We start from the raw sequence: 23,292 nt of genomic DNA on the forward strand, positions 1-23,292 counted from the left end.
TGCCCGTCCCCGCAGCCAGTGCCTGCGTTTCCCCGGCCCTGCCTGGCTCAGGCAGCCGGGGCTGTGGAGGGAGTGCTCGCAGCAGTGCAGGTGAGCTGTGCGGGGACACGTGCCCCGGGGCTCGGCTTGGGGTTTTGTCCTGCTGAGGGGCCGGGGCACTGCCGCTGCCTGCCCTGGCTCAGCCACTGACCCTGACCTCTCTCCTTCTTGCAGCGCACATCAGCTGTCGCAGCGGTGCCAGCCAGGGGAAGCAGCTCCCCATCTGCAGCTCTCCCCAGCCCGCTGCAGCGAGCCGACACCATGGCAAGTGAGGCCCAGGACATCACTTGCCCTGTGTGCCAGGGGGTCCCCAAGGAGCCCAGCTACGTCCTCCCCTGTGTGCACCACTTCTGCTTCGGGTGCATCATGCGCTGGGCCAAGAGAAGCAGCACCTGCCCCCTCTGCAGGCAGCACATCACCTCCATCCGCTACTCCATCTGGGCGGAAGACGACTTCCTGGAGGTGCAGCTGGCCCCCGATGCAGAGGCGCAAGACGACAGCCCCCAGGACGAGCAGGGGGCTGCAGAGCCCATGCCCCAGCCTGCCGTGAGAGGCCTCCCGCCCGAGGAATGGGCAGCCCTCTTCAGGGAACACCTAGAAGTCCTCGGTCCGCTGCGCTCCTGGGTGCGCCAGCAAGCCAGGGAGCTGTTCGACGCTGCCTGGTGGGACCAGGACATGCTGGAGGCCAACATCGTCGCTTGGCTGTGCCGCTGTGGGCTCGATGAGCACGCCTTGGTGCAGGAGCTGCAGCCGTTGCTGCAGGGCCACACGATGAGCTTTGTGCAGCGGCTCATCTCCATCATGGAGGAGACGTGCAGCGAGGAGTTCCTCGAGGAGCTGGGCTTCCTGGAACCGCGTCCTGCCAGCCAGCTCTACGTGTACAACGGCCCTGAAGTGGACCTCGAGGGCTCCCAAGACACCTGGGAGCCCGAAGACAGCCCGGAGGCCACCTCCAGCCCTGCTGCCTCCCCCCGGGACACTCCTGTCACCAGCCTGCTCTCCTCCAGCAGCGCGGAGGATTCGGACATCGAGGAGCTGCCCAGCACCTCCAGTGCCGCCCTGCCTGGGGGTCCTGGCCACCCGCGCGCTGCACCCATGCCTGAGGAGCAGGAGGAGTTCTTCTCAGAGCCTGAAGAGGAGGAAGCAGAACAGGCTGCGGTGCCGGGCACAAGCCACGGGCCCTCTCCTCCTGGCCAGGGCAGGGACAGCTCACCTGGGGGGCCGCGGCGCCCCCCGAAGAGGAGAGCCGACAGCGACCCGGACTCTCCCCAGCCCTGCAAGAGGCCCCCGCGCCTTTAGCAGGGCAAATGTGGTTGTCATCCCAATAAAGAGTTGTGACCCTGCCACAGACAGTGTCTTGGTCTTCTTCATAGAATCGCGGAATCCTACAGTCATAGAAATGTCGAGTGGCTCAGGTTGGAAGGGGCCTCAAAGACCACCTAGTTCCACTCCCCCTGCCATGGCCAGGGGTGCCACCCACTGGATCTGGTTGCCCAGCCTGGTGATGGGCAATGCCTGCCCACTCGCTCAGGACCCACAGATCCATCTCCTCAGGCCCCCTGGCCTTGCGCATCACCATGTTCCTCCTTCCCCACCCTCCCCCAGACCCCGCAGGGTGCAGAGCAGCAGCGCCGACCCTCCCAACATGGCCGCCCCGCTGCGCCTCCCTCCCTCCCTCCTTCCCTCCCTCCCTCCCGTTGGGCGCCGCGCGGCGGCCGCCATTGGCCCAGTGCTGCCGGCGGGTGGGCGGGGCGGGCGGTTCAAACGGCAACGGCTGCGCCGGGCGCTGTGGCGGAGCGGTGAGGCGGGGGGACGGGCCCGGCGGGGGGGTCCCGGTGGGTCCCGGTGCTGCAAGCGGCCCCTCCGCGCCTCGGGGCGTGCTGTGAGGGCAGCGCAGCCACGCGTGGCGCTTTGTCGTTGCAGGTGCTGGGCAGAAGGGCAGGCGCCCGCCGGCCTCAGGATGTCCGTCAGCAGCGATGAGGAGATTCTGAAGTACTACGAGTTGCGCGAAACGATTGGGACGGGTAGGAGTGCCCTCTGAGCAAAGACACCTGCCTGCTGCCTGCCTGGCCGCTCTGGCAGCTGTCTGAGCACAGAGTGACTTCAAGCCCGTGCATTTTGGAGCAGGATTCTGAAGCTAGTTGGCAGCCCATCACTCAAATCGCCTCTTCCTCTAATGAAGGCATTGCACGCAATTCGTGCTGCGTACTCCGCTCTGCAAGCGGGATTAAAAGGATGAAAGCATGTTATCACGCTGAGCTTTAAATGTCCGTGTTTTCACTTTTAGGTGGGTTTGCGAAGGTAAAGCTTGGACGACATCTTCTTACTGGTGAAAAAGTTGCAATAAAAATCATGGACAAGCTTGCTCTAGGGGTAAGTCAAAAACATTTAACATTTGATAGCATCATCTGTTTCTTGTGCAGTTCTCAAGAGCAAAGGGGTGCGGTACATAAAGATGCTGCCTACTAGCCCTCCTGCCTTTTAAAGGATGCTGTAGAGTTCAAGGAATGTTGTTAACAAAGCACCGGAAACGTTGTGCCTTCTTGTGAAGCGGGCAGTATTCACTCGCTGTAAAATGGAGGAATTTGAAAATTATTACAATAATTCAAACAAAATGCTGATGAAAACACTAGTTATTTTATGTCTTCAGGTTTTGCTGATCAGGATTATATGGGGGGAATGGAAGAGCTGTAGATGAGTTAATGTTGAATAATTTACTGTCAGAAACATGCTGTGAAATTTTGACTTCTGCAATAGTCTGCAATAGTTTACTGTTGTGTCAAAGTAGTCATCAAATTCATACCTTATGTTCATGGTCTCTTAGGATGACTTGCCTCGTGTTAAAACAGAAATTGATGCCATGAAGAATTTAAGTCACCAACATATTTGCCGGTTGTATCATGTAATAGAGACATCCAAGAAAATATTCATGGTCTTAGAGGTAAGAAATAATGTTTTTGCCACGCCTGAGGTTACAGTACACGATCTGTCTGCTTTAGGAGTATGCGATAATATAACAGTAAAGTTGAAATGATGCATTTCTTAAGAGGTTACCTAACTGATGAGTTTGTTCAAGATTCATTGCTTTAAACATTAAGCTGAAAATACATATTCTGTCTTCTCGTAAAAGCCACTCTTTGGTGTTCACAAAAAGTGAAATAAGTTTAATTCCTACCTCGCATTTCAATTATTTTAAAATAGCACCAGCAAGGTCTGTGAGACACCAGAACTCCGAGGTGATTGTCATCTCCTGGGTGATTTGCACCACCCATGACAAGAGTGTAATGTCTTGGATACAAAATTTGAGGCAAGGGTCAGACTTCTTGGCTTGTGTGGTTTGCTGCAGTGGTGACCCATGCCAAACTTTTGGATACTGATAAAGCAAAGGGAATATGTAGAGAGTCCTATAGCTGCTGTCCAGTGCTTTCTGTGATCTCATTGCTACTTAGACTTCCTGGATATGCTCTAAACATATTCTCTTTTGTGCTTTACCTTCTTATTGCAGTATTGTCCTGGAGGAGAGCTGTTTGATTACATTATTTCCAAGGACCGTCTTTCAGAAGAGGAAGCTCGTGTGTTTTTTCGGCAGATTGTTTCAGCAATTGCTTATGTTCACAGTAAGGGATATGCCCACAGGGACCTCAAACCAGTAAGCCTGAATAGTAGTTGCATTTTTGTAAACAATAACAAATGATCTGATGTCTTCTGGAAATGTATTGTTTCTGCTTGCTACTGTGTGCCTCAGCTGAGCCGGATGTGGCTGACCCTGAGAAGGGATTTTCCTCTGAAATAGAACATAGTACTGAGAGTACTGCATTCAGCTCTGAGGCCTCCAGCAAAAGGACACAGAAGTATTAGAACAAGTCCAGAGGAGGCCACAGAGATGATGAAAGGCTGGAGCACCTCTCCTATGAAGTCAGGCTGAGGGAGTTGGGGTTGTTCAGCCTGGAGAAGAGAAGGCTCCAGGGAGACCTTTTAACAACTTTCCAATACCTAAAGGGGGCCAAAGGAAGGCTGGGGAGGGACTCTTTGTTGGGGATGTAGGGATAGGACAAGGAGTAGTGGTTTTAAACTGAGAGTGTAGATTTGGATTAGCTATAAGGAAGAAATTCTTTACTCTGAGGAGTGTGAGACACTGGAAGAGGTTGCCAAGAGAAGCTGTGGATTAAGACCAGGCTGGATGGGGCTTTGGGCAGCCTGGTCTAGCAAGAGGTGTCCCTGCCTGTGGCAGGGGGAGTGGAATGAGAGGATCTTTAAGGTCCCTTCCAACGCAAACCGTTCTGTGACTCTCTGCTCATGCTCTAAATGGGAGCAGACCAGAGATATGGAACTAATTTGGATGTTGGTTAGGCATTTCTGTTATGCTCTTTGTTCCAGTATGCACCTGGAGAGAGCCTTGATGGTGTCAATCTGTTGTGCACACTGTCATGGTTTTGTGCCTCAAGGAACAGAGTCTGATAGCATAAATGAAGGATATGTATAGACAGGGTGCAGAATAAGATGCACGCTACTGGCCCCATCCTATAGCTTCTCTGTCTTTGCAGATTAAGCATTGTTTTAGTGGTTGGAAGATTTGAGTGTTTCTCCACAAATTGGTTAGAACTTCACATTTTTTAGAGATGCTGATATCTCTGAGAAAAGCAAACCCTTGGAGCTCAGGCAATTTCCCAGACAGCTGATGAGATCTTTGTCTCCAAAGAGCTTTTCTCCAAAAAAAAAAGAAAGCGCTGTTTGTGCCTTTTGCAAGGAATTGGCTTCTAGACAATGAGCTGGTGAATCCGGAGGAGGATACGATAACTTGGGTTGGAAGCGACTGCAGCGGTCTCTGCTTGAACCTGGTGCTCAAAGCAGAGTCAGACGCAGTGTCTGAGGGCTTTATCCCGTGCCATCTCCAAGCCCTAAAAAAAGAAAAGGTGGTTCCTCAGATGCTCAGCTGAAAAGCATTGCTTGCTGCCTTCTCTTTCACCAGGAAAATCTGCTGATTGACGAGGAACATAATCTGAAGCTGATAGACTTTGGGCTCTGTGCAAAGCCAAAGGTAAGAGTATCTGCTCGATTCAATACTATGTGCACCAAAGAAATGCGTGTTTGACCACAGAATGCAATGCAGTGACTTGCCCAAACACCCTAAAGTAAAGCCATTGATGTGGTTGGGATGCAATTACTGCTTCCTTGGAAGGGACTGAACTGCGCAAGAGAACAGTTAACAGCTGTGGCTCTGAGCAGTCTGTTAAATCGTTTTCTCCATGTAGACCTGATATTTTTGTAATCTAAGGCAGAGATCATCTGGTATGTACAGCACCTTCTGTCTCATACAAGGGCCCGTAATATCAGATTGGCATGCACTTTTCCTTCATGCATTTTTCACCTGTGTATGTCTTTCTTCAAAAGATTTTTGTGGAGATGGATATTGTGGATAGAACCAACAAGTTTATACAGGTGACAGATGCAGATCCTCTGGTTCTGTGTGTTTGTACTGAATTGTTTCTTGATCCTAGAAACAGTTTTGAGGAGCCTTTTCTGTTTGCCTTTTTAACATGCAAGGTGGGTGCTGGTGAGGATCAATGTAACGAGGAGACAGTTTTAGGGATTCCAAGGGAGTTATTCACCCTCAGCTTGTTTTACTTGACTCAATAGAGCAAGTTAGAGCATCATGCTGGTAATCAGGACCAACAGAGCATCAGTTCAGTGGAATAACATCATCTTATTGTGATCTGTGTAGAAGACAGTGCATGTGAAATAATAACATGGTTTTGATAAGGAAGTGTTTTATCAGTGGGTCTTTGAAAAGTTATTGCATTAAATATTGTCATAAATAACCATCTAGCCTCATGCTCAGTAGCTCTTAGATCACTTCGTCACAGGTTTGTATCTCTTATCTGCATGTTTGCACAAGGAATTCATCTTAATAGATGAGGAGCTAAGGAAAAGAATGCATCTTGCCAAGGAACATAGATAAAGGAGCAGTTTGGGATCAGAACATGTTTGTGATTTTAGATGTTTATGGTCTTAGACTATTTGCTTAGTAAATCCATAAGTTACAACAAAGCAAAATAAAAGGTGAACATAGATGCATTGCAGAAAAAGAGGGAGCCTCTGATGCTTCTACTGTGTCAGTACTAGATGACATAAAGCGTGTTAGAGCCAAGGCTTCAGTGTGATTATTCCGATTTCTGTGTTATTCTAGGGAGGCCTTGATTACCATCTGAACACCTGCTGTGGAAGCCCAGCGTATGCAGCACCGGAGCTGATTCAGGGCAAAGCATATATTGGATCAGAGGTATGTAGCAGAGTTTTAGTGTGTGATTTTTTTTTAATTTTTTTTTTCTCCTCTGGTGCCCTGTTTGTAAAGGCAGTGAAGTTGGGGTATGCTCACTTGGTTTCCCTCCTCAATGCCCCTGGACAGCATTACTTTGGTACTTCCCACAGCTGCCTCAACTAGCCTTAGCAGTCGCAGACTCAAACAGTACCGTTGGCCACAGGTCAGGTAGCTGGCTGGTTTATCTCTGGCTAATCCTTACCTACCTCCACCAGTTGCTCCATCTTTTAGTGCCCTACAAAACAGCAACGTTCTTCTACTACAAAATCTTTGAAAGAGCAATGTCCTCTGTCAATTACTCCTCACTTGTCACAAATTTTTGTGCAATCTCAAAGTTCTAATGATTTGTCAGGCTTTTATTTAGCTTGCAAGTTGTGCATGAAGACTTGGTCCCTTTTTGTTGCACAATGTTGTAAAAAACAGAGCGCAGAAAATGTGAAGAGGTTTCTCAGCTTTGATTTCATACCTGAAACTCTGGGACTACTTGCAATTTGCATTTGTTAATCTATCCAAAATGCTGTAATGGGAATCCCTTCAAGCTTCTTAAGTTGCTTTGCTATTAGGATGGAGTTGGTCTTTTGTTTGCTCTCATAGCTTTGCACTATGAGAGCAAAGCACTATTTTTTGCACTTTTTTTTTTTTTTTTTTTTTTTTTTTTAAACAAGATGAGCCTACTCTTCATGAAGTGTGTGGGGACTTTGCCAAGGGCGGACCATATGGTCTGTCATGAAGCCATTTTGTATACATCTGCTTTGTGAACATCTACGCACTTTTATTTTTTAGGCAGATATTTGGAGCATGGGTGTACTGCTGTATGCTCTGCTGTGTGGCTTTCTCCCTTTTGATGATGACAACGTCATGGCAGTCTACAGGAGGATAATGGTAGGTGTTGGTTGTGCTAGGAGGGACATGGCTGAGTGTTGCTAGAGGTTTGCATTTCTGGTGACAGAACCTGCTAGGCTTTGCCTAAGGCAAAAAGGCCTTTGTGCTGAATTTTGTCCCTTTCTGCTGCTCTTCCTAGCATTTTGTGCATTTCTTCCATTGGCCTTCCCGGTACACTAGCCTGGTGCAACTGGTGGATGATAGCAAGTGGAGTTTCAGAAGAAGAATTTTCTTGTCAATGGGCTGGATTTTGGGGGGGGGGGGGGATCCTTCATCTGCCTTCTCCATATGCTGTGACAGAACCGTAAATCTGCCATCGGATTTTCCAAAATTGACTGTTCTTGAATACCAGCTATTCTCCTCTCTGGGAAAGGCAGGATTCTGCCACCGCTATTGAGATTTTCTCCTCCAGAATGAGCATGCAAAGAGCTTTCTTCCATTCGATGCTTTTCCTGAAGAGGGCTGAAACCTAGGTGCAGCATTGTAAATGTCATCCAACAAGAGCTGAGCAGAGGGCTCAGCCCCCTGGTGTGTTGGTGCTGCTTCCTAATTCAGCCCACGGTAGTGTTGGGCATCTTTTCTGCCAGAAGACACCCCTGGTTTACATTCAGTGTGCTGTCTGTCAGCACTTCTTTGTCCAGAATGAGGAGGAAATGCAAGACCCCATAAATTGCCTCCAACAGAAAAGGCTGAGTAAGTAGTAACAGCACTGAGTTGTTGGTTCTGTTTCCCTGTAAATTCCTCCCAGTACAGCTGAACAGCTGCTGTTTGGCATCCTGTAGACACCTCCACAAACCACTTGCAGGCTGCCAGCAAATTTCTGTTCACAAAGCCTCCAGTAAGCCAGCGGAGTGTGGAACAGCTGTGTTGGCTGAGGTCTTTGGCTTCCTCTACCTGCTTCTCCTTCCTTGACCAAGAGATTGGTATGACTGGAAAGTAGAGCATCCTGAAGAGGATTCAAGGACTGTGGTGGTAGGAGGGGACAGGAGATCTTTTGGAGTCTTCAAGGATGGTTTCTGCGGAGTTGAGGCCTCACTTCATGAGAACCAGGAGCTGCATTCTTTGGAGAGGTGAAACATTGGCCAGTGGAACTTGTTGAGGTGAACAGAGATGAGCAAGTTTTAAAACTCAGTCTGAGTGCAGTGGAAGAGGGAAGCCTCGCAGGTATTAAGATGCAGGCTTGCTATTTCTGCTCTGAATTTGTTTTAATTCTGTGTGGCTGCGAGATGAAAATTGCTTGAAATGGAGACACTTAGACATGCTTGTGGAATTTAATTTCACAGGTTACAGATGCTGAAATGTACTGTAATCTCAGCTCAAGGCTGTTGGAAGGCTGCTGCTTGAATCTAGGCTCTACAATTACCTTAAAGGAGGCTCTAGCAAGATGGGGACGGGTGTCCCCAAGCACCAAGCGATAAGACAAGAGGAAATGGCCTCCAGTTGCTCTGGAGGAGGTTTGGCTTGGCTATTAGGAAAAATTTCCTCATTGAAAGAGTTGAGAGGTATTGGAACAGGCAGCCCAGGGAAGTGGTTGAGTCACCACTCAGGAGGCATTCAAAAACCATGTAGATGAGGTGCTTGGTGACATGGTTTAATGGTGGGCTTGGCAGTGTGAGGTTAAAGGATGGATCAGCTGATCTTAGAGGTCTTTCCCAACCCACGTGGTCCTGTGGTTGGAAGTAGGATCACAGCACTTGCACACATTGTTTCTTTCCCTGGAATGTTCCACATCTCTTCATTTGGGAATACTTAAGACAACCAAGTACGTGCTATAGCTCCTGCAAGAAGAAAATACTTCTGGAGTTATCTTATGCTTCTGGTAGCTCTTGCGAGGCATTTGCCTTCCAGCACTGTCCTCAGTCAAGGAGATGCTACTTGTTTTACCTTGTGTCCTGATCTGTAGTGATATATTAAAAGCAAAATGGGTAACGGGGCTCCTTGGATCCACATGCAGATCATGTGGATTTGATGCCTTACTTTCCCAGTAAAGCTGCACTGTGAAATCTGAAATCTGCCCACCATCTGTTTCTAATGATATCACTAACCACGTTTGTGAGGATGGAACAGGAGGTCTGGTGAGAGCATCTGCAGGAGTAGCGTGCTCCTGATGGATGGACCCCATGGTGCAGACCCATATTGGAGCAGATTCTGAAGAGCTGCTGCCTGTGGGCAGCCCCCGCAGGCTCAGTTTGGGAAGTACGGCATCCCCTGCAAGGGACCCCATGGGGAGCAGGGACAGAGAGGGAGGTGTAGGGAGCAGCAGGGACAAAGCATTATGGACTGACCTATTCCCTTGCATTGCTCAGAGGGAGGAGGTTTTTAGTTCTCACTGCTCTAGTTTATTACCATTTGTCAATACATTACATTGATCTTCATTACACCAAGTCTGTTTTTGTTATAACGGTATCTGGTGAGTGATCTCCCTGTCCTTATCTCAACTCTCAAACATTTTTTGCATGTGGCTGTTCTTCCTTTTTGGCTGAAGAGAGATGTCACTATCACCTAAGTAATTTAATAATCCTGTTTGACCTAACTATTCAAGGTTCATTCTACACCCTCTTTATTTTTTTTTTCCACAGAGAGGAAAATATACTATTCCAAAGTGGCTCTCTCCTAGCAGTACGCTGCTGCTTAGCCAAATGCTACAGGTAAAGGTGCTGCTTCTACTCAGATAGGTCTACAAAATGCTATTTCATTAGGTCGGAATACTACATCTGTGAAGTACTTAGAAAATATTTGGTGTTTGAAGATAAACTCTTATATGTCTGAATCCTTGAAGGAAAGGTTAGCCTTGTCTTCTGCAGAAAATTCTCATGCAAGAATGTAATAATAGTTCATGGATATAGAAATTAAAATGTAAATAATTAAATGAAGTCTTGAAGCACCGTGCATTTGGGTGTTCTATTGATACAGCACAATTAAGAAGTGTTTATAAATGAGATGTTTTATAAATGAAGCTGAGCATATTAAATATGCCTTCAGGCTACATCTAGGCAGTGTAGTCACTGCAGAATGTTACTGGAACATGTACTGTAACCATAGGTGCTGTAACTGTTATTCACAGCTCAGACATTTAACCTTCCTTCTGGTGGGGTTCTGAAACATTGTTGGTTTCTATTCTATCCGTTCTAAGCACCCTGAAGGTCTGAATAAAAGATAAGTTTTTTCTTCTATTCTCACAGATTTGTGTAACAACTTGATTCTTCCTGCCCACTAGGTGGACCCAAAGAAGCGGATTACAGTTAAGCATCTGTTAAGTCACCCGTGGCTCATGGAAGGTTATTCAGATGCTGTCCACTGGCAAAGTAAATACCCAGTAAGTACACTTGCCAAGGAGGTTCCTTGGCATTTCACGTAATCTTATTTGCTGTCACAACGGTACTGGTTCTTTGCCATTTCTTTTGAGGAGGCATTTCAAGGTGTGTTGTCGTTGTATTCTGTAGTTGATGCTTAATTGGCAAAACAGCTAGCTTCTCATCAAAATGTGCAGAATTTCTGTATATGAGCAACCAGTTGATTCTCCAGGCTCCTTGGTCAATACTTTTGTTTAGGGGGTAAAAAACAAGTATTATTATTTTTCTTGGACATGCTTATGGTTTATCTTAATTCTAGTTCTCACTGAGAATTGCTCGTTTGGCCAACAAGCTGACTTCTTTGAAAGCATATTTGTCCTCTCTGTACTTCAACTCTTTTGATGTGTGTGAGTTGAGGATAGTGTGGGGGCTTGAGGGAAATTCCAGCTGTCACCAAGTGCTGATGAGCAGCTGATGCTCATTTGCAGCCAATGCCTCCTGCTGGCCACTGGGTGCCGCTGTTTGTCTAGGTAAAGAACAGCTTGTTGCACACGCACTGTCAGTTTTAAGCAGCTCTGGCAAAGACGTGCATGCCTGATGTAGCTTTGCATATTTAAGAAGAGGTAAAAGTGTAGCTTCCACTCAAGTGAAAAATCTCATCTGCACACAGCCTTTCCTATGTGAGTTCAGAACCTCTCACCAAGGAGGGCCGAGATGCTGAAGTTGCTGAAGTTGTGTGACTTTCTCCGTTTACTCACGGCAACATTTAGCCATGATGCTAACTAAAATACAAAATGTGAAATCTTGGATAATTAGGGACTCCGCCTGCGGCATATCACAACAGTGTCATGGTCAGATGTGTCTCGGTGAGACAACCTGAAAGCCTCATGCTTGAATGTAGTGCGTGTTCTTGCAGCAGGGACACCTTGATGAGGACTGCGTGACAGAGCTTTCCGTGTTTCACAACCAGAGCAGGGAGAGTATATCGGAATTAATATCAGAGGTAAGAAATACATGTTGTTAATTTGTTGTAATTAAGCATGCTGATACAGTAAGTAACCTTAGCGTATTGGCAGCCTCATGGTCCCTTATTCTCAGGCGTGAGTTTTGCTGTGTTTTTCCAACCTACGGAATCCCCACAGAATTTCAGATCTGTCAGTACAGCTCTGAAGCTCAAATTTGCCTTTTCTTTTTCCTCCTTTCATTGTGTTTCCTAAACTTTATTGATATTTTCTACCATGCTGATATCCTTATGAATTTCTGAAAGGCAAAATAGACTCGCCCTAAAGATGTCTGGATGAACAACAGATTTCATGCACTGGCTGAATTCCGTGCTTTGAAATGTTCTGATAGCGGAGGGAAAACTTTCAGTGCATCGCTCAGCCAGGCTATAAAATAAGCGTGGGGGAATTACTTTTCACAAACTTTGAAAGAAGTGAATCAGTTCCTGTCCCATTGGAATATAAATGACAAAAGCTGAGCTGACTACCTGTAGAGGAATTGTACCAATGTGTTAGTGGTGATATTCTAACCTGGTAGAAGAGACTTACAACATGAGGTGGACCTGATTCTAAAAATTGTCCCTTGAATTTGAATATTTTGAATAAGGGAGAGTAGTTCTCTCAATTAAGTTTGTGGCATTTACACAGTCCTTTACTGGAGGATTTCTAATGTGTTATAACTAATTCAAACTAGCAATACTATGCTGCGAGCCTGTCAACAATTATACCTGTGGTACTCATTGTAGTCAAGCTGCTGAAAATCATACCAAAAATAAATGTTGCTTGGGGTTAGGCTGGAACATGACACAAAAAAAATGAGAGTCTGGTTGAAATACTAGGCAAATCTGAATTAACAGGGGCTTTGCCATTCACTTCTGTGCAAAGATTCTTGTCTTGGCCTTAGTTTTCACTCTTAATGTTTTTATTATACAGTAAGTTTCAAGCACGAAGAAGTGTCTTCTATATTTCAAATGTGTTGTGTGAATCAGCTGAAGTTTGAAACTATCTGAACATGATCAAACTTAAGTGTTACACGTCAGGTGGAAAAAAAAATCAGAAATGCAAAACTTTTCAGAAGACTGAGCTTACCGTCTACTTACAACTTTTCCAAAGACATCTAAATACCTTTGTTTTCTAGTGGAATTACGACCAGTTGTCAGCAACATATCTCTTGCTTCAATCCAAGAAGGCTCGTGGCAAGCGCATTCGCTTACGGGTTCCATTGCTACCAGAGCATGCCAGCACAACTCCCTCAGCAGGCCCAGAGGTAAGTTTCAGAGTTCAACAGGACAACATTCTGATAAAAATGTTTCCATGTCAACAAAGTTCTGCCTGGGAAAGCAGATTGATGCCCTAATCATCAGTAAGAGAGTATGTATGCAGCCAGCTCACCTACATGTTGGATGAAGGGAAGGTGGCAGATGTTGTCTTTCAGGATTTTAGCAAGGACTTTGATTCTGTCCTTATGGCATCCTTCTGGTCCAGCTATGCTATGAAGAGGTGAACACTGCTCTGGGTGATGAAGAGGCTCAGTGGCAGAGCCGAGTGTTGTGGTGAATGGGCCTACTGGCTGGTAGACAGCTAGTGGTGTTCCCCGGGGCTCCATCCTAGGGCCAGTCCTGCTCAACATTTCTATCCATGACCTGGATGCAGGTGTGGAATGCATCCTTAGGGAGTTTGCTGATGATACTCAACCAGGAGTGCCTCTGACTCCCTGGAGGGAGGAGAGGTCTTGCAGAGGGATCAGGACAGACGGGAGCATTGGCATCAAGTTCAGCAAAGGGCAATGCCGGGTGCTGTGCTGGGATGGAGCAGTGCTGAGGTTGGGCACAGATGGGACAAGTGGCTGGGGAGCAGTTCAGCAGGAGGAGACCTGGGGATGCTGGTGGCAGCAGGCTCAATGTGAGCCAGTGGTGAGCCCTGGCAGCCAAGGGGGCAAACCTGTGTTGGGGTGCATGAGACACAGCCCGGTCAGCCCACCCAAGGGGGAGCATCCAGAGATGGGCAACAAAGCTGGTGAAAGGGCTGAAAGTCATGTACTGTGAGGAGAGGCTGAGGACATTTGGGTTGTGTAGTTTGTAGAAAAGGAGACCAAGGGGTGACTGCATTGTTCCCTGCAGCTTCCCGAGGAGGGGAAGCACACAGGGAGGTGTTCACCTCTGACCACTGAGAACTAGTGGAAGGATGTGTGGGAACAGTACCTTGGAAGGTTCAGACTAGATGACAGGAAATGTTTCTTTGCCAAGCGGGTGGTCAAAGACTGGAACAGGCTTCATAGAGTTGGTCATTGCTCTGTGCCTGTCAGTGTTGAAGAGGCTTTTGGAGAATGACCTCGTTAATATGCTTCAACTTTTGCTTGGCACTGAAGTGGTCAGGCAGTTGGAACTGATGATCTTTGAAGGCCCCTTCTGACTGAATTGTTCTGTTCTAAACAGTTCAGTCTCCTCATTGTTTGTTTTAGCCAGCTAGGCTGCTACTACAAAGTAGTACTACTGGAACAACTAGTTGGGAGTACCACAGAGAATCTCCCTTTAGCAGCTCCTGAAACCAAAATAGCCCATTCTTTGGCCTGTGTGAGTGTTCCAGATTGCCTTTTGTGATGGCAACCTTCTTACTTTTCCGTATTTGTCACTAAATATTTTTGTACCTTGTTAGTTTTTTGGCTTAGTAAGGAAGGTCTTCTGAAACATCCTGGCATGTCATCCAGGCAGCCTACTTTGAAATGACGTGGATACTATATAAGTGGATGGTTAAAGGGCAGAGACCTGTTCCTCCTCATCTGCTTCCTTTTTGAACAGAATCTCTGAGAGGAGTCAGGTTATTTTGAGTAAAGGAAACATTTTTTATTTTTTTATTTTTTTTCCCTGAGTAATTCGAATCTTAAGTGCTTTTGTGTGTAGCTAGTTCTTAATTTTTGTTCCTGTGCTTTGGCAGAAAAGTGCACATAGGTTGCTTCAGAATTTGTCTGAAGTTGCTAAATTGCTTGCAATATTGTATGTAGTATGCAGCTATCTGTAATGTCAGCAGTAATTATGCTTGACAAACTCAAAAGCATTCAGTAAAATTTCAGACTTAGTGTAAGCCATTCCTTCCTTGACCTCTGAACTTCTGTATAAAAATGTTAGCTAGCTAGCCGAACATGCTATTCTCTGTAAAGACAAGCTCTCAAAGTAAATACATTATTAGGCATCTAATTCACTTGAAAGTAAATTATTTCAGTTCATTCATCCAGCTGCTCTGTAATACAGATGAGATTCCTAAGATTAGTAGTGCTGCATAACAGACTATGTATCATATGTGACTTCAGCAAAGTGGTATGAAACAAGTCCTTGGGAAAGGGGCTCCCGAAATCAAAAACTAGAAACTAAGGATCCTGTGATATTGTTATTGAATGTGGTGTGAGACATGAAAGTGAGAAATCTTCACTGAAGTTGTGAATTGTATGATTTAGTAAATCATACTTTGTCTAGGCTTGCATGTAGGTGAAGTCTTCTGAATGCTGGTTCAAGTATTACTGTGGATTCTGCAATCACATGTTTTGGATGTGATGTGTTTACTGTTATCTGTCCCCCTTTCAACCTTCACTGCCTTCTTCTCTGGGGTTCTTTCCAGCTTATTATTTGGCTTTTGATGAAAAGAGCTCATGGTCCAAGTCTTGAAATCAAAGGCAGGTATTTCTGTGAGTTGCTACTCTTCTTGACACTGGTTGGGAAAGATGTGCTTTGAGAATAATTTCCTATCTGCTCTTGATATAATTGACAAATCAACTGACAAATCTACAATGGCAATATTAAGATCTTATCATAGGCTGCTGCCATGGGAATTTCCATTAGCTGTTAGGAATTTATATATATATAAAAAAAAAAGGCAGTTTTAGATGTTACTGATTTTTCTTCTGATGAAATCTCACTTTTAATACTGCAATGAAATCTCAACCGAATCTTTCTTTTTCAGTCTGAAAAAACTGTGACATATGGAGATGCACCAGACTCGAGTGAAATGCCGTATGCATTTGGATCCATGGAATTTTCTGATGCAGCTTCACTGTTTGAAGAGTCTCCATTGGAAGAGTTTATTCTAAGTAGTCACGGAACAAAGCAGGTGTTTGAAGAACTAGTGTTAGTTCCTTAAAGAAAAAAACAAACAATTCTTAATGCAGAAATCTTTTTCTCGTTGTACATAACACTTATTAAATATTTCAACATTTAGTGTTCCATGGCCAAAAAAAGTTACAGACTGAGTAAAGAAGTATGCTCAGCTAAATAATTAAAATGATTGATATTTAACATGATTAATTTAATGAGAACCTTAACTGTGACCTTTAGTTTGCATAAAAACAGCACGTAAAGGAATAAGCAAATGAGTCAAACAGGATTTTAAAACACATTGGAAAATAAGGCATAGCTAATGAGATTTTGGAGCTAGGCTAGAGCTGGACAGGTCTTTGAAGGTACAGGAAGAAGTTCAGTATTGGCAAGAAAATCCACAGTGAAGCAGTTCAAATTTATAAGCTTAAACCAAATGCAAATTCATAGCTGTGTTTAGATTAGCTGGTGAGGAATAAATACTATTAAATATGGAAGCTGGAGAATTTAGATGATCAGATAAAAGTCAAATGACTCAATCTGTCAGAAATCAAGTCATTGTAGGAGGGAATTGGAGGTACTGAAGATTTTAACTGTTTTGCTCAATAGATGAGTAGTGTATAATACTTCTATAACCATTGTGTCTGACCTGCTTAGATTTTAGAATTTCCTTGTCAGTAACTTCCCTGAATGTGATCAGAATACAATAAAAAATGTTTTTTTTGTTACATCTCTGGCAGCATTCAAGGCATGATGCTCAACTGGATAATACGGAATTCACACTGTCAACTCCAGTGACAAGAAAAGTGGCATCAAAGAAGCATGCAAACAAAGAGAATGTTGATACAGAGTCAGCGTTAAAAAATGAAATGCCCTTTGCGCTTCCTGCTCCAAAGACTCCGCTCGGAAAGAGTCAGATTGAGAAGCAAGGACAAGGCATATCCATTCAAGTACCTGCCTGCAAAGGTATGTTGTGTGTAACAAATGAAAACCAAGAACAAGTGTTGCTTAGGAATACTGTAAATTAAAATATGAACATAATATTTGTGTATCCAAAGCATCTGTTTCTGTAAGACTTTTGTCACAGTATACAGTCACCAGCCTGTACATCAGACAATGTGCTGCAAGAGGTTTAACCATATGTCAGAGAGTCATACTCTTATGTTAATTACAGAAGTCATTACTTCTTACAGTTTCATGTGAATGTGCCTTTGAATGCACTTTGACTGGGAATCAAGTGTTGTATTCCTAAAACTAGCATATGTTTCTGCTTTCCCATGAAGGTTTAGAAGATTTCTTCATTCTTTGTTTTTTGTTTGCTATTACCTTGAGTGAAAACAAAGCTATGCTTTTAGTCATCTGGTTTTATTGCTTTTAGCTTTTAAAAGAAATCTAACTGCTGGATTTCTCATGGTAGCCTATCTATTTTCACAGTACCTGTCCAGAGTGGCAGTGAAAGTACTTCTGTTAACAATGTGAAGTCTTACAGTTATGTGATGGACCACAGAAACCTGCGTACATTATGTCAGCTCATCTAAGTTCCAAAAATGTCTGTCCTCAGCCTTCATTCTTATAAAAACTGGCACATCCTGTATACCTCTTACTGTTTCCTTCAACCATTGAAACTAAAGTTTTGGTGTTGATTCTGTAAATGTTAATTCTGTCATTCAATACTAAGGGCTCCTTACAACAGGAGACTTTTCTGTTCTAGATAATAGGGGATATTGTTGAGAAACACTAGGTGATTGCAGGATGACTTACATTATAAAGGTTATTGAACACATCACTGTCCTTCGTTAAGTATTTAAGGAAGTATTTAATGGCTAGTAGTTCGTACAAGTTTGATTTTTGTCTTAAGATTATATGTGGTAACTTGTGATGTTTCTCTTCATGGTAAGTTTAAAAGGTTAAAGTAGGTACTTCTGAATTGAGAAATGCAGAAATATGGTTCTAGCTCATTTTAGTTAGACATTTCTGAGAGTTAAACTAAACTTTTTGTTTCACTGAATGTTCCTACATTCAGGATAGGTAGGAGTAATTCCTAGGGATAGCAAGTGGTGGAAGTAGCAGTTAGTAATTTTGAGATCATCATTGTCTGAAGCCAAATGCAGTGCTATAACACTGAAACTTGGAGCATTTAGATATGGTTCAATTGTAACAGCTCTTATATGGACAGTTTCACTTATGGTTTACTTCTGCACATTTGAAACAACTCTGCCAGTGTTGATAGTGGAACTTTTTATACTAATATGTAGTGTGTATTATTAAACATGGCTATATCATTCACACCTTTTCATATAAAGGAAATGACTTGGTTTGGAATGCAACTGTTTAACATAGCAAATTCCTCAGTATTTATCATAGGACCAGTGGCAGAGCAAGAAAGCACTTCTAATCCTCTTTTCTTCCAAACTCATAATACTGAACTGCATGGTCACTCAAAGACTTGACTTGTAGAGATCTAGGGAATTCAGCCTCAGTTTTACTTTGTGTAGCAGGGATAGTCTTGTTATATTAAAAATATGTTTTATTACTCTGAAGATGCAGGCCAGAGATAGATAGGGGGCTGATTTTAAAAAATAAATCACTAATTACAAGAAATCCTGAATTAAGAAAAATCCTGTTTCAAAAACATACCTGACCTGTTTTGGCTTGAATGTTTTCTTTCAGAGAGCCAGTTCACAACAGTCACCCCAATTAAGAAACCCAAAAATCCAGCAAATACAAACGAACTGACAGCAGCTGAGGTTCTTCCTGAGAGAAGGTAAATGTCCAGTTATTTGTATACATTTCTGATTTAGAGCAGTGCTACCTTAATCCATGAACAGCTTAGGAAGCCTTGTTTACAACAGCAAGCTGTATTCCCACTATCTGGGTTAAAACCTTCCTAAAACCTTGTTCTATATTCACTGGAAAATATTGAAGGCAGAAAAAAGTTTTAAAACTAGAAGTCAATTATATTCAGAATTCATTCCTGTTTTCTGTAATGTAAATTCTTTCTTGTTCCAGTTCCCTAGAGTGTGGTTTTCATATAAATCTCTGAGTTTAAAGCTCAACTGACTTTTAAATAGAAACTCTCTTAATACACTACACTTGGTTTTATTTACTTCATTCTGTCAGCTCCGGTAATACTGTAATAATGTATTTGATATAGCTAGCTTCTGAATACTGACATAAAACAGCTAATTACATTGTTGTTTTTTTCTTTAGCAGGTGTCACTCAGTGGAACTAGATCTCAACGTAGCTCATGTGGATAGCAGCCAAAAGAAGAGAAAGGCCAAGATATTTGGAAGCCTTGAAAGAGGCCTAGATAAAGTGATCACAATGCTTACGCCGAGCAAAAAGAAACGATCCACTAGAGATGAGCCAAGGAAACTTAAGGTATGGCTGCTGGGGAAATCTGATGTGGAAATAGAGGAGAGTTATTGAAAACATCCAGTACCTTTAGTACTGGCCTTGTGAAAACTTCTGTGGTCTGACTTGCCTGCACTCTACAGAAAAATTGCAGTTGCTCTTACTGCATTTCTGTTACTGTGATAATTGCCCCAGTTATTGCCAGGGGAGTCAGTGCTAGTCTGAGCTCAGGCAAGTTGCCAGCACATCAAGGGGGGGATTTGACCATTGCTTTTTGTGTGCCATATAATCAAATAAGAGGGAAACAGGATGGGTTTAAAGGGGAGCCCTAGCTGAAAATGTTTAATCACGTTTTTGTATGAAGCTATTGCTAGCTCTCCCTCTGATGCCATAAAGTGAGTTTTTATTATATCCCTTGCTCATTTTTTGTATTCTAGGAGTGATATATATGGGAAGGTATTCCAGGACAGTTCTTAGAATTCAGGAGAATCTGAGATTAAGCTTAAAACCTAAAGAACTGCAGCCTGTAAAAGAATTTCTGACGCTGTCAGCATAATTTTTGATTTTCAAAGTTTTGATGTCTCTTCATCCAAACCAGTTTATTACTACTAGTTCTTTAAACAGCCTTAGAATAAAAAGTTCCTTTGCACAGAACACTTTAACATTAAATTAATAACTTCTACCTACCAAAGTTGATTCATAGGTTTGGTATTAGTTTTTCTAGATTATAAATGCATTGGCATAACACTAGACATTTCCATGCAGTGAACAGTGCCATATAAATCACTTAAATGGAATTTATATTTGAACAGAAGTTGTCTCTTCAAAAGAGAAGTTCAAGAAGTCACTTAGTGGACAAGTTTTATTATGTGCAGCATTAAACCTTGAAATAAACAAAACTATAATCATAAACTTATGGGTAGTAAATAACCTTGTTTCCTTAAATGCTGTGATGCCTTAAGGCTAGAAAAGCCTCATGGAACCGTGTGTGTTACTTGATACTAGAAGCACCGTCTTGGCTAAGCAATAAAGGATAGACAATCTCCCAACTAAAGGGTGCTTTAAGCACAGTCTTCTGTCTGTCTTTTGTAATCCTGTCAAGCAATTACTTCCGGTTATACATAAGACTCTTTGCTGCCCTGGCCCATCACTGCTGCTTTGGATTTTATGCCGGATTAGAGATTGTGCATGCTTTGATATTAATTGTCCAGAAGTTCACCTGTAGTGTTTCTGCTGTTAACTACAGTGCCTTAATGATAATAGGGATTTGAAGCCTTCTTGTCAATATGGTTATATGTTCTGAAGCTTTCTGTATGAAAAGTTTCCATAATATCTTCAGTTTGGGGAGAAAGATGACTTTTCTTGACTTTTTTAATGGGCTGACTACTTTTAGGCACACTATAATGTTACCACTACTCAGCTGATGAATCCAGACCAACTGTTGAATGAAATAATCGCCGTCCTTTCAAAGAAGCAAGTGGAGTATGTTAAAAAGGGGTAAGTGGAAACAAGGATGACTTCTGCATATACACATCTAAATAGCCAGTACCCTAGTCCTTGATAAAGCAAAGTATTTAAATTTACATTCTTGGCCACACTCTGTGAAATATGATGCTTTCTAAGAAAGTATAGAGAACATTAAATGTTTATGTGTGATGAAAATTTCCCACACAATGCAAAATAATGTTACATGAGGTCTCATAGAGCTCTTTGACAAATATTAAACAGTAATGGTGAGGTGACACTTAGAAGCTGATGTGAGTTTTGTCTATTTGTGAAATCTTAAATATAAAAGGTTGGTTATGACACAAGTTAGACACATTGGGAGGGTAATGTTGATACCTGTAACCCTTATTATTGGCAGTAAAAACATAAATATTTGGCCAAGAGATCAGTGTATTTTTAAAAGCTGCAAAGAATCCATGCTTTGTGCAAGTTTATTTTAAATTTTAGGATTTGCTAATGAGATAAAGTACTCAGACTAGTGTCAATTCCTATTTTTGATGCAAAAATTAATATCTATTTGCTAGTTTTCCAATGCATGAAATAAATATCTTGTATCGCTCGTTAATATGTATCTTCTGAAGTGCTTGAGTATTTAATTGTCCAGTATGTCAGAATATGCCTGGACCTCTGATGCTCAAGCTCAAAATGTGGGCAGGTACATAACTACAGAGAAGAGCCCCTCTCTAGTGTGGTGATTTAAATTTCAGAATCAGTTTTTCCATTTCTCATACTAGCAAGAGTCGAGCTGTAGCCAGCCTCTCAGCAGTGGTCTCTGCAGAGAGGAAACCGGTCTCTAGGTAAAATGCAGGAACACCCCAGTGCCTTCCAGCTCTGTGCTCCATGAATCAGGGTCTGTGGCAGCAGTTCCCATGGCTGGGGTAGGCCTTTACTGTCATCTGTTTGTACTTGGGTACAAACGACATCACTGTAGGACTGATGTATTCAAAACTCTCAGTTGACTTCACTATGGGTTGTTTTCTTAGTAATGTGAATACCAGTAGGGTAATTTCTGTAAAGCACTGTTACTCATTCAAAATGGTATTTCAAAACAAACATTAAACAATTAAATGATTTTATTTCTCCTTTGTTTTGTACAGTTATACTCTGAAATGCCAAACACAGTCAGATTTTGGCAAAGTAACTATGAAGTTTGAGTTAGAAGTATGTCAACTCAGTAAACCTGAAGTAGTTGGTATCAGGAGACAACGGCTTAAAGGTGATGCTTGGGTCTACAAGAGACTGATGGATGACATTTTATCTAGCTGCCAAGTGTGACTGGTTGATGCACGTGCTGAGAAAGAAGCAGTTTTGAAAGAAGCAGGCTTTAATCATCATTCTAAAAAGATCTGTTTTGGAGAGTAATTATTGATCACATTCACAGCTGTATTTGAGAATCTGTCTTGTGTTTTTTAACCATCCCTCTTTGTATATATGTTTCCGTCATCTTTTCCCTTTATCAACTTTTGGTATCTTAACTCTTCTGAAATAAAAATTTAAACTGTCTTTACCCCAACCCTGCTTCCCCATTTTTCACATACGCAAATATAAAAGGTATTGGTGTTCATATACTGAAGCTTATTTTGGTATAATTTCAGTTATCATGTACATGTGGTACAGAAATTCATTTGCATAATTCTTTTCTTGTCTCTGTTTAAGTAGGATTTATGGAGATCATTAACTAAGTCACAGCTGTGGTTCCCGGAGTTACAGTATATGCTCAGTGTCATACCAAATAGAACTGTCTTCAATAAATGTGAAGTCAAGAGGGCTAGGATTTAGAGTGCTATCCCATATAAAACATTACTCTAGCTCATTAGTAAGCCTCAGTGATGCTTAAAAAGTGTATGTACTTTCTGATGCTCTTGTGTTAAGTGGTCGTCGTTGTGTTAAGGGTAATGTAACACCTTTGAATTTGTGAATGGAATCATTTGCAACTTACTGTTTAAAGACAGCTGGCAGTGATGTTAAGGGAGGTGAAGAAGTGATGGGAGTCCTCCAGCCCCTCCTGCCCAGCTCTTCTCCCGTCCCTCTTAGAAAATGTATGTTTTACAAGCACTTGATATGTCACATAGCAGCGTTTATCCTTTAGCCTGCATCAGCAACATGTCAGAGCATGAGCAGCAACCACACCAGTGTAAATCCAAGTACTAGCAGTGAGAGGACAGTTTTGTTGAAGCCCTTCTATATACTATTTTCCAGTACTCTCTAGGCAAGCTGCTTTTTTTTTTTCTTTTTTTTTCTCTCCAGAGCTGAGTTATCATTTGTCTGCTTTTTAGGTAGATAAAGGGTTTGGGAAGTGTTTACTGAATTTCAAGAAAAGGTAGAAATGTATCTGAGGGTGTGTGGGAGGAGAGGGCTTCCGTTCCTCTAAGTGTTTTTGGTCAAGAACCTTTCAGATGCAAAAGGATATAAGAAAAGGGCAACACCATGAATAAGGAAAATACAATGACACAAACTTGACCAGCAATTGCTAGGAAAGCCAACACTGTGAGCCAAACCTCGTCAGTCATGGATGGATGTACTTGTAGTATGTGGAAGTATTTGTCTCAGTAAGGTTATCTGAGGACCTCGGCACAAGCGAAAATAAGGAAAAGGGGGAGTCAGAAACAAGAAATAGAGGGATGTAAATAGTGAATGTCGACAGACAGGCTGTGCCCGTGTGTCTAAGGTATGTGCTTGTCTCCACTGCTGCCTGAACCTGCAGCTGTGTCCCCTGGCCCAGTCAGAGAAGCTGGGCTCCAGCAGACAGCCAGACCCATGCTGGGTGGCACTGGTCTGTGCCGGGCCAGACCTGCTGGAGGAAGCGGCCACG

At 43.2% G+C, this 23,292-nt stretch overlaps 1 protein-coding gene across 1 annotated transcript; it reads left to right on the top strand.

Annotated features, from left to right (window-relative positions):
* Positions 1 to 1,786: 1,786 nt before the first annotated feature.
* Positions 1,787 to 21,982, top strand: MELK (maternal embryonic leucine zipper kinase). Its single transcript, XM_032205993.1, has 18 exons — positions 1,787 to 1,838; positions 1,963 to 2,063; positions 2,327 to 2,412; positions 2,864 to 2,980; positions 3,545 to 3,688; positions 5,009 to 5,077; positions 6,227 to 6,319; positions 7,142 to 7,240; positions 9,820 to 9,888; positions 10,458 to 10,556; positions 11,450 to 11,536; positions 12,673 to 12,801; positions 15,489 to 15,635; positions 16,360 to 16,585; positions 18,290 to 18,383; positions 18,833 to 19,001; positions 20,368 to 20,471; positions 21,578 to 21,982. Exons 2-18 carry the CDS (start codon positions 2,000 to 2,002, stop codon positions 21,753 to 21,755), a joined length of 1,974 nt encoding a protein of 657 aa, XP_032061884.1. The 5' UTR covers positions 1,787 to 1,838; positions 1,963 to 1,999; the 3' UTR covers positions 21,756 to 21,982.
* Positions 21,983 to 23,292: the final 1,310 nt, after the last annotated feature.

Source organism: Aythya fuligula, chromosome Z (genome assembly GCF_009819795.1).
Source record: "Aythya fuligula isolate bAytFul2 chromosome Z, bAytFul2.pri, whole genome shotgun sequence".
In the NCBI taxonomy this organism is placed as follows: domain Eukaryota; kingdom Metazoa; phylum Chordata; class Aves; order Anseriformes; family Anatidae; genus Aythya; species Aythya fuligula.

Bases quoted from the DNA above. Each gene is read 5' to 3' on its own strand.
- MELK (XM_032205993.1), top strand. From the start codon at position 2,000: ATGTCCGTCAGCAGCGATGAGGAGATTCTGAAGTACTACGAGTTGCGC. The intron at 6,320-7,141 runs GTATGTAGCAGA...TTTATTTTTTAG, and splicing joins AAGCATATATTGGATCAGAG to GCAGATATTTGGAGCATGGG. The intron at 10,557-11,449 runs GTAAGTACACTT...GTGTTCTTGCAG, and splicing joins ACTGGCAAAGTAAATACCCA to CAGGGACACCTTGATGAGGA.